The following is a 10,591-nucleotide window of genomic DNA, read 5'->3' as shown; positions in this document are numbered from 1 at the left end:
CTTTTTTCCTCTTGGTATCCACATTTATATTTTGATGTAGCCCCACATGTGAGGAGTGAGAGTATGTGCTTGGTGATGCAAGTAACATTTTCAAAAGAATAACATCCTCTCCTAGTGCTGACATTCACAAAAATACATATATAGCCTAGAACAAACCATTTCTCACAAGGAGGACCAAACCAAATTACCATCATCTATCTCAATGCTCTTGTGGACCACTACTACCCCCATTTCCATACTAAATGCAGTCATGAAATTTTTAAAAATTTAAGATGACGCTCTTGTGATAAACTTGAATTAGTTATCAACCAGCTCAACATAGAAACGAAACGTAGCATTATCCAACAAACATTCACAGTTATAAAAGAGGAAGTGGTGAGTTATATAATCATGTCAACAAAGTTTTTCTCTCTGAGCTCTCTCATGGAGAAAAAAAGGAAGCCTCAACCTCAAGAAAGCAGAGATGAGTTAGCCCTTGTAAAAGCAGCTGCATGGGCATGGTACCAACATGGTTCAAGATCTGAAAGAAAAAAGTCTTCGAATGAATTTGATGTTACAAGAACTCAACGTTCACCGAGGCCTTCTCGATACAAGTTAGAAGCAATGAGAATGGCCGAGGTAACTGATCTTACGTGCAACGGACTTGAGGTTGGAACAATAGCAAACAACAAATCTCTACTTGACACGTACGAAGTACAAAGCATTTCTAGGCAATTTGATAGCCTTATTGACTCAAGTAACAAACAACATATGGATGGCAATTGTGCAAAGAATGATGATGGTAATAGAAGGATCAATAATAAGAAAAGGTTTATCAACTTCAAAGGGTTTTGGTCAAGAAATGTTGTTGTTTGTGGTGGTGGGAATGATGTAGTGCATGGAAGTGCTTTAAGGGGTGATCAGTTGTCTGTGAAGCATAGGTGTACCTCTAGTTAAGTAGTACCTAGCAAGGAAGAATCGAATTAGTTCTCACATTCTAATTATATGTTTACCAACAATTGTTTTTGTACAAGATTAGTGTTAACTGTGGAATGATTTAGAAATTTAATTTGGCCATTTAAGGGTAAACATGTCTACATTGATATATACCCTTAAGTCTCGTTGGAATTCTTGCATTGAATTTAATATTTTAGCTTTTAATTAAATGAATGCACAAGTATTAAGAAAATATTTTTATTTTGGGTTGCTTCACATGTGTCATTAATTCACAAGTTAAGATGACCCTAATATTTATTTAATGTAAATATGAACGAAATACATAGATATTTTTGCTTGTATTTGAGATCGAAGAGAAGTGCTCGCGAAATGAAAATGTTGATACCAGAAAAGTGCTCTAATCTCCAGGGCAATGAAGAAGAGTCACAATGACATGCTAGGACCGTTAGTACATTTGCTAGAGAGATAGGTGTAATTCAGTTTCAGATCCTTGAAGACTTGTACCAATCCAAGGTAGTATAGTAGTTTGTCAAAGGAAACTTTTGGACATGGATCATGTGATATATGGGATGGTAACATAACCTTTTATGTAGGACATTTATTGATCTCTAATCACCCAAGCTCTCTAATCTGTGCTGGAAGATGTGAATTCAATGCAGAGTCACATGTTTCTTTCTGCTACAGTAAAATTATAAGGCAAATGTGAATAAGAGCCTTATGAATAGTTAATAAGGAACCAATCACTAAGTGAAGTGGTGAAATTGAAACATCATACACACAAACACACACTAGTGCCGCAAACAAAACAAATTGACAAATTCAAAATATAGTAACATGATTCATGAATAATATTAAATATTACATTTTTTAATTATAATTTTCTAATAGGCTTGATAATTTATTTTTTTCAAATCTTGATGCCAGGTTGGTAGGTTGATTTACTAGGAAGTTATTTAGATGTTTCTCATTAAGGTCCAATCCGGACTGAAGGCGAAAAGGTGGTTGAGACTGTTTGTTAGAGCTGATGTTGATGTCAATTGTCAAAGCTGCTTTCAATATGGTGAAACCCTGCAACAATGCAACATTTTAAAACAAGGAACATCTAAATAACTTCCTAGTAAATCAATCCATCAACATGGTCCATAAATATTTTCGTAAATACTTAACACTCTTTCTTACCTCCATGAGACCAATGAAGACATCTTTTTCAGTCACATTACTAGGAGGAGTTTCGAAACGATTGAGTAGAGATAAAGCTGAAATTTGAGACATTGGTTCTATAACCAAATCATTTGTAATCATGAACAGTGCAGGCCCTTTAGCATAACCTTCTTGACCTTCCTTAGATGATTTAGGATCAACTAACTTTAACCTTGTATAGGTTTCATTTAGGAACATCCTAAATCTGCAAGTTATTGAGAATTGATCATGCATGATACTTTCCCTATAACTGCGTTGAGAATAACAATAATATGAAGATGCTTGTGGTTCATTGATTTGTAATATTTGCTTGGATATTTTGAATTGTGGAGCAATGCAAGGATCAACAAGTCTGTTCATAACTTCATTTGACATCAAGCATTTGTACCTATCCAAATCAGATATGCTTGCATATAAAGAATCTATGCTGCCAAGACAGAAAGTGAGAAAGCTAAAAAGGAAGTCAACAAAATCTTCTTCTCCTTGAGCAAACAATATCTCACCATCTGTTTTTCTAACAAATAGTCTCAGCTTGAATCCGATGCTTCTATCGAATAGAAAGAACGAATAGGTGTTTCCTTTCCTAAGAAGAAATCAGTCAAAGGTGACTTGGACAGCAAGGAATACTTCAATAGATCCAACACCTAGTTTGTAATACAAAACAATAAAAAAAATAGTAAACATATAGCAAAAACGTCAAATAAAAGTTATTGTCTATGCATGCTTACTCATTACCAACATATCTAAAATAGGAAGCTATGTCATATAAACCATTAATTTAATCCTTATAATATGAATTGACGGAGTGAAAGATAGTTTAAGGACGAAATTGATAGTTTTAACATTATAATATAGATTAACTCAAACCTATTGTTTAATGGAAGATGATCGCCACTTATAACCACTATTTAAGTCACATCATCAATGAAAATTGAAAATGTAACTATAATGTGAAAATGCGACCAAGTGATGAATAAGTAAATAACAGTCAAAATACAAGCAAAAACATAGATGAATTAACCTGTTTCTCAGTGATGTCCATATTCACTTCCTTCACTAAACTAGTGCTTTTTATCCCAAACCTCTTCAGGAGACCAAAATTTGCATCCATTGAATTAGGCAACACAGTTAGATCATCAGTTACTATAAAATTTGGACTATCCTTAACAAATCCGTTGCATACTTTGTCACTTTCCACTGAAACGAAACGATCCAAAACACTACCACATTCACATCTTAGATTTTTAAAACTGCTCAGAAACCGATACTCACATTTAGCCACATTGGAATACAAGAAGTACCTTGTAGGCTCAGTGGCATCAATGTTAAGCTTAAGACTGCTGCAGTAATCTTCCGATGAGTTCCTCGGATACAACAACATTTCCTTGCATGTTACTGTCTTAAAACAATCTTCTCTAAGATTTTTCACACTTTGATAGAGAGAATTTAGACAACCAATTGTAGCAGGTTTTATATTTGACTCTTTCTGAAGAAGTCTTGCTATGTTCCTAATGGTAATGTTAAGAAACCACAAAGAATGTCCACGAAATCTTTCCCTGCTTCAGCAAACAAGACTTGGTTGGTCTCTGTGTTTACCAGAAGTTTCAAGGACACCTGAGACATGATTGCAACTACCAAACAAAAACAAATACAAAAATAAATACTACTAGCATTCAAAATTGTTAAACAGATGTATTCTACTAACACTAGAGCATTTATATATAATGGTGCATAATGGAATTGCAAGAATCACTTTTCACGGTTTTTGTTATTATTTCAAGGTATGTATAAATGTAAATTCTTGAAAATGTTAACTATAGTAAATTGGAAAAGATGATTGAAGTATTTTTTTTGCCTAGCATGCATTAAATAGCTCTGTTTTCATACTACTACTAGTTCGAGAACAATAAGGAAGTGTGCGTTTCAATATGAATGTTGATTAAAGTTTAGGGACTTGAAATATTCCATGACACCCAATTTTTCATACAAACTATTAATTGGGCAAATTGTGAAGGATAAGCTTCCTTTAAGAAATTTGCTAGTCCTAAATTTTTCCAAACACATTCATATTATTAATGCTATTAATTTTATTCTAACGGCATACTGAAATTATATTAATCAAAACTAACAAAGTATAACGAGTACTTGACTCACAAGTTAAGAGGAAGCACAAGAGGTGTTTCGACCCGACAAAAACCATATTTCAAATATAGACTATCTAGTAGTATTACATTTCATAGCAAAATTAACTATCCGTAAAATCCAAATCAATCAAACACAAGATTTTATGTGTTCGACAATGCAACGACAATCTTTACCATCCACAACAAACAAAAATTTGCATAAATTTGTATCTTTGTGGTCCACCAAAAATAATGAATGCTTGTCAAATCAAAATGAACTCTAACTAGTTGTAGTTTACTACAATAATGGAGAACTCAAACTGTTTAGGATCAATGTTGATATTACACTATATGATTTGAAGAATCGAAGTTGATGGTCGTCTCAACCACAATGACATGAAAAAGATTTAGTGTTGGATATCGTCGTTCGTCAATCAACTCAAATGGATGCACTCTATTCACTTAATTGAAACATCATACCGACAAGGTGAGAACCATGTTATATATATAACTGGTCAATATAGTTTTAATGGACCCAACATTGTTGAGATTTGTTCATGCTATTTAGACAATGATATATTCTAGAACATATGATGAAATCAAGATGTACATGAATGAATCTAATAAAAAATTAGTTTGACCGATACATGATTTTATTGTTGTTGTACTATTATGTTGAATTATTTTGTTGTTTTTATTTTGTTATATAGTTGAATTATGTTATATAAATTAAAAAAAAATAAAAATTATGTTATATAAATTGATATAATGGAAAAATAATGAATGGGTCTTCTGTATATATTCCTTGAGACCCAACTAATATAAACTAAATATTTTTTTGTTCACATAAGGTATCGCTTAACTACCTAGCTGTAAAAATAAAATAAAATTTATTGATTAAAGAGAAATTTATCGGATACATACAGTGACGGTCGCAGGCAGAGTTCCAGTTAAACCCAGAATCACAGCAGTTAGTAGCTTTTAACAGAACCCTAACTTCCCCGGCTGGTGAAAGATGACGACTCGAATTGCGCCGGGTGTGGGTGCCAATCTGCTCGGCCAACATTCGGCGGAGAGAAATCAAGATGCTACTGCTTACGTCGGTAATCTCGACCCTCAGATTTCTGAGGAATTATTGTGGGAGCTTTTTGTTCAAGCTGGTCCCGTAGGTACTATCACTCTCTCTCTCTCATTCATTTTTTTAGGTTAATTCACTTCAACTCATATAAACTTAACTTATTTATTATTCTGTTTTGTTTTATTCAGTTAATGTGTATGTTCCTAAGGATAGAGTCACTAATCAACATCAAGGTTATGGATTTGTTGAATTCCGCAGCGAAGAAGATGCTGACTATGTATGTTTCTTTCTTTTACTACTCTTCCCCTATTATTTATCAAATTTAAACCTAATTGCTTCTTCTATTGCAGGCTATTAAAGTACTTAACATGATTAAACTTTATGGGAAACCAATTCGTGTAAATAAGGTACTTTTTTCCATTCCTACTTACTTGTGAGACTGTTTGAGAGAGCCTATGGAAATAGATTATAATGTCAATAAGCACTTCATGATTGCCGATAATCTCCATTACTATTTCTCCTTGGAGGGAACCGGAGTTCTTGTATCTGGGAATAAATCTTAGAGATTCTTAGATGGGATTATCTTTGTCATTTTTCTCGCACTAAAAACAGATATCCTCATTCCACGTAGAATGGAATCATTGTCATTGCACACCATTTTTATGTGGACCAAGTTCTAACCACCAAGTGTTATACTAATATTCTTCTTTTATTTTCCCAATCCTTATTGTATGTCATTCTTACAATTGAGTATCTCTCATTAATCACCAATTATATACTTATCTTGTATTGTTGTCTCTCACTTGGTGAAAGAGATATTTCAGTGCCTATGCTACTTGATTAAAGAGTATTGATCTACTATTTCTTTGGTTATAGGCATCCCAAGATAAAAAGAGCTTGGATGTCGGGGCAAACCTTTTCATTGGCAATCTGGATCCTGTAAGTCACCAAATATGCAAGTTTTTCATCTAATTTTAAATAATTTAAAATGTGCTAGGCTTTGAGATCAGATTTAACAAGACTTTTAATGTTTCTGTTGCAGGATGTAGATGAGAAGCTGTTGTATGATACTTTCAGTGCATTTGGAGTTATTGTTACTAATCCTAAGGTTTTACTCTTCTAATTTCTTTCATCTTACCTGATAGTGTTGTGTTTGTTTCATTTAAGTAAAAGCATCCAGCTTGCAGCAGTGATTAATGCTTTTCATACATCACTGACACACTATTTTACATCATGGCCATTAATTTTTGTGATTGAAGAAGATTTAGTAAGAAACCCTTGTTGGTTTTCTGAGAATACAGAATTTAATAATATAGGCTAACTGATCCTACCCTACTAGTTGGAGGAAAAATGAAAGAATGAAGAAATTATTCCGAACCTAAAATTGCTGTACCTATAAGCTATCTGAGAACTAAATATTGAGACTTTGGATTATCTGGACACATCGTGAAATGGTTCACGAGTGTTTGTTGCCCGATACAATAGTACAATTTAGAAATTACAATCAAATCAAATCACAATATTTACCGAGCTAATCACATTTAATGCTAATTCTTATCACTGAATTCTCTCCCAACACTTACCCTCAAAGCTCAGACCGGTAGTCGATATTAATCATTCTCTGCTGGCCCGTCCAAGAAATCAAACCCTAGGTCTCAACAAGGTTTTCAAGAGTATATCCACTTTCTGATTTCCCTTGAAGACTTGTAAGTATCAATTAGGTAGTGTCGGGCCTTTTTAAGTATCAAATATATCAATTTTTTCGGTCACTATTCTACTGGACACTCATCCTTCTTTAGCAAGCCTTGTTCTTGGAGATTGCTTTAGTTCACCCATATAGGGAGTCCCTGGGTTTGCAACTTTCTTAACTCCCATTAATGGCAATCGCTATATTTTGAATAAAGAGCCTTTAGAATTGAATCCTCCTTACTGATTCGCTAAAATACAGAATTTCCATGATATAGGCTGTAGTGTAGCTTCTTAAATCGTAGGAAATAACGAGGAGATCACTCTTAACCACAGGAGTTAACAATCGTACAATTGGGAGGGAGATTTAACCACCACCACCATCAGAAACGAAATATTCTCTTGTTCACTTTCACAAAGACCAATCTTTGTTAGTTATTAGGGAGAATCCTTGTGGTGTTAGCTTCTCCCTCATGCCGTTCGCTAGTTTGTAATCATCTTTTATTAATAAAAACTGGTTGCTACACATATTTAAGTTACGAGTTTAAGGATGTATACATCTTGTCTTGAAAAAGGGAATCATTTCTTTTCTTGTTCATTCTCATATGTCAACACTCAGGAGAGTACATTGAAATTAGGAGTTTGCTCTTGGGAAATGATAGAGACCCGAGTATGAAGGATAAGGGAAAAGGGTTATTATGTAATAAATAAATAGTATTAGTGAGGTGTTAAGTAATTAGTAGGGTGTCTAAGTAATAGAAATATCTTTATTATGTTGTTGATAGTGGCTATTGTCCTTGCAACATTACCAACCTTCCTTGTAGTTTAGATAATTTTGTATTAAAGAAGGATGCCATCTTATGTCAAGATCAATCAGTTAATTTAAATTCATATCCCCACTCACCGCTAAGATTTATTTTTCCAATGACAGTGAGACTATACCTCATTCAGAAACCAAACTGGAAAAGTAATTTTTAGCTTAGCAATTACTTCTTTGGAGCTAACAAATCTGTAATTTCAATTGTCTGAATTGGTTGCAAATAGTCATTTTGGAAACTGATTTCCATTACCTTGTGTTGGCAGTTTTCTCCTTAAGACGTGATATCATTAACTTTTCCTCATTAATTAAATGTTAAAATTTTTCAAATCGGTACCATATATGATATATCACATTCGATATAATTAGTGTGCCTAGTGCCTACAAATAATAATTAAATATTTATTAAGCAATTTTCCCAAATTTGTAAAGTTTGACGTAAGGTGTCACAGAAATTAAAATTTTCCATTTCATCAATCAGGTCCCTATCTGCCATGGAAGGTGAGGCCACAGCCACAGTTTCCCTCTTCATTGGGGAAATAACACCTAACCCAAAGTAGCCAACAATCCAGATACAATTAGGAGATTCAATCAATTTGCGATATTTATAGCTAATTACATTAAAAGTTACTTACCACTGATGTTCTCTCTACATGTTTTGTTTGAAAAGGTTCAGTCTAGTATCAAGTGGATGACTACATTTTGAGTACTTTTCCACATTTTTAGGCTTTATATGCTCAGATTATTTGTAGTATGACAAAATATATGTATCCTCGGATAACACATCTATAACTATCTTCCCCGTTAAATAACACCTGAGACAGGTCCACAAGTTAGTTTAGGTTAAGTACTTTATCTGATGGATGGGTTATACTATGTTGGACGGTTCCACTTTCAGTTTTAATTATATTCATGTTCGTACTCTTAAATCATCCCATACATGTGCATTTATATGTGTAAATTGCTACGAGTTCTATCTCGTATTTATGTTCATACTCCTTCAGTTGTATTAACCATCCATCCATTGAGGGTTAAATTTTACGCGTCAAAATTTAGCATATGATCTGATGTTCAAGGCATTTCACTGCAGATCATGAGAGATCCTGACACAGGGAATTCCCGAGGCTTTGGCTTCATAAGCTATGATTCATTTGAGGCATCTGATTCGGCTATTGAGGTATGGCTTGTATTGGTGTTTGAATCATATATAGAAATGCATGAGATCAATCTTTCATTCTTGTTATTCTCATATTTAAGCTTACTCATAGGAGTATATAACACTTGATAACAAACAAAATAGATGGATGGATAGGTTACCTTGTATCTACTATCTAATCATAGACTCGTTCGGGCTGTAAGACCCTGTATTATAAATACACACAGTAAAACATTTAAAATCATTTCCACACCCATCAAGTTTTATATTTGACTTCATTTCGAGTGTTTCATGATTCTGTGGCATCATTTGATCAAAGACAACTTCCTTATATTTCTTGTCTTCTCTAAGTCAAATGAATTCATGCTGCAGAAAAGGGATTTGAAAATTGGGAAAAATGTAGAGATTATTGTTTGTCTGACACCATGAAACATCAATTAGAAAAGTAGGAGTTGAATATTTGTCTTTTTCCTTGGTATTACTTGGCTTATTCATCTTGTTATTTTAATATTCCATATTAGATGTAAGGAGTAGATAAAATCAAATAGAGCATTAAATTAGGGAATATGATGCTTAATTCATAATTTTAAGTGGAAAACACAACCATATAGAAGGAAGTGAACATTCCCTCATCACTGATAATGAATTATTTCTATATTTCACAGGCAATGAATGGACAGTATCTTTGCAATCGTCAAATTACAGTATCGTATGCTTATAAGAAAGACACTAAAGGCGAAAGGCACGGTACTCCCGCAGGTGAGCCCCTTTCTTGCCACTTTTTTTTATGGGATCAATTAAAGCCTTCTGTTTCAGTACTATCTTTAGTTATCTTCTCATATTTCCTTTGATGCAGAAAGAGTTTTGGCTGCAAGTAATCCGACGGCACAGAAGAGCAGGCCTCATACTTTATTTGCAAGTGGGCCACCATCACTTCCCAATGCTCCTCAGGCTAATGGTACCATTCCTGCTCCAGTGCCACCCCGCCCCTTCGCTAATGGTGTCGCCCCCCCTCCTATTCATGTCATCCAACCACCACCTCCACAAGCCCCAGCCTTTCAGCCTATGCAGATGCCACCACCTGGACAACAAGTATGGCATCAACAACAGCAAGGTCAACCAATGATGCAACAGGGAATGCCTCCTCCAATGCAACAGTTCAGGCCACCTCACTCGATGCAGATGCCGCCGCCGCCACCTCCACAAGGTATGCAGGGACCTCCAAGGCCTCTTCCACCGCCATCAGTAATGGCAGGCCAGCAACAAGTTTGGCGACCACCACCACCACCTCAGCAACAGGGTGGACATCCTATGGGATATCCTCAGAACTCAATGCCGCCACCGCCACCTCCCAATCACCATGGAATGCGACCACCTTCAGGTTAAAAAAATGCAATTCTTACGAGAATGTTCCTGACCACCATCTGGAATTTTGCCTGTTTATTGTTAGTTTGGTGCGTTATATTTCTAACTTTAAGTGGTGCGGATCGATTGTAATATTAACGTACATGATAGTTAAAATCATGCCCAACAAATTAGACAATTTGAGTTTTAGGTTTACAGCATGATATCCATATTTTACTGTCTTATTACAA

The 10,591-nt window shown here is 34.7% G+C and overlaps 3 protein-coding genes across 3 annotated transcripts; 2 read left to right on the top strand and 1 right to left on the bottom strand.

The window, feature by feature from the left end:
- Positions 1-129: 129 nt before the first annotated feature.
- LOC11409716 (uncharacterized) lies at positions 130-1,145 on the top strand. Its single transcript, XM_003600650.3, has one exon. It carries the CDS (start codon positions 391-393, stop codon positions 934-936), a length of 546 nt encoding a protein of 181 aa, XP_003600698.1. The 5' UTR covers positions 130-390; the 3' UTR covers positions 937-1,145.
- Positions 1,146-1,548: 403 nt separating this feature from the next.
- On the bottom strand, positions 1,549-3,517 carry LOC11411241 (uncharacterized). The gene is made up of 5 exons (XM_024778920.1): positions 3,144-3,517; positions 2,525-2,719; positions 2,116-2,341; positions 1,879-2,004; positions 1,549-1,614 (listed from the first exon to the last, which is right to left on the bottom strand). Exons 1-5 carry the CDS (start codon positions 3,515-3,517, stop codon positions 1,549-1,551), a joined length of 987 nt encoding a protein of 328 aa, XP_024634688.1.
- A 1,593-nt stretch (positions 3,518-5,110) lies between these two features.
- Positions 5,111-10,591, top strand: LOC11419010 (splicing factor 3B subunit 4). The gene is made up of 8 exons (XM_003600648.4): positions 5,111-5,428; positions 5,526-5,614; positions 5,688-5,744; positions 6,214-6,276; positions 6,380-6,445; positions 8,931-9,017; positions 9,662-9,755; positions 9,853-10,591. The coding sequence occupies exons 1-8, from the start codon at positions 5,275-5,277 to the stop codon at positions 10,380-10,382; spliced, it is 1,140 nt and encodes a 379-aa protein (XP_003600696.1). The 5' UTR covers positions 5,111-5,274; the 3' UTR covers positions 10,383-10,591.

Source organism: Medicago truncatula, chromosome 3 (assembly GCF_003473485.1).
Source record: "Medicago truncatula cultivar Jemalong A17 chromosome 3, MtrunA17r5.0-ANR, whole genome shotgun sequence".
NCBI classification, from domain to species: domain Eukaryota; kingdom Viridiplantae; phylum Streptophyta; class Magnoliopsida; order Fabales; family Fabaceae; genus Medicago; species Medicago truncatula.
This window is presented reverse-complemented; position numbering and strand designations above follow the sequence as displayed.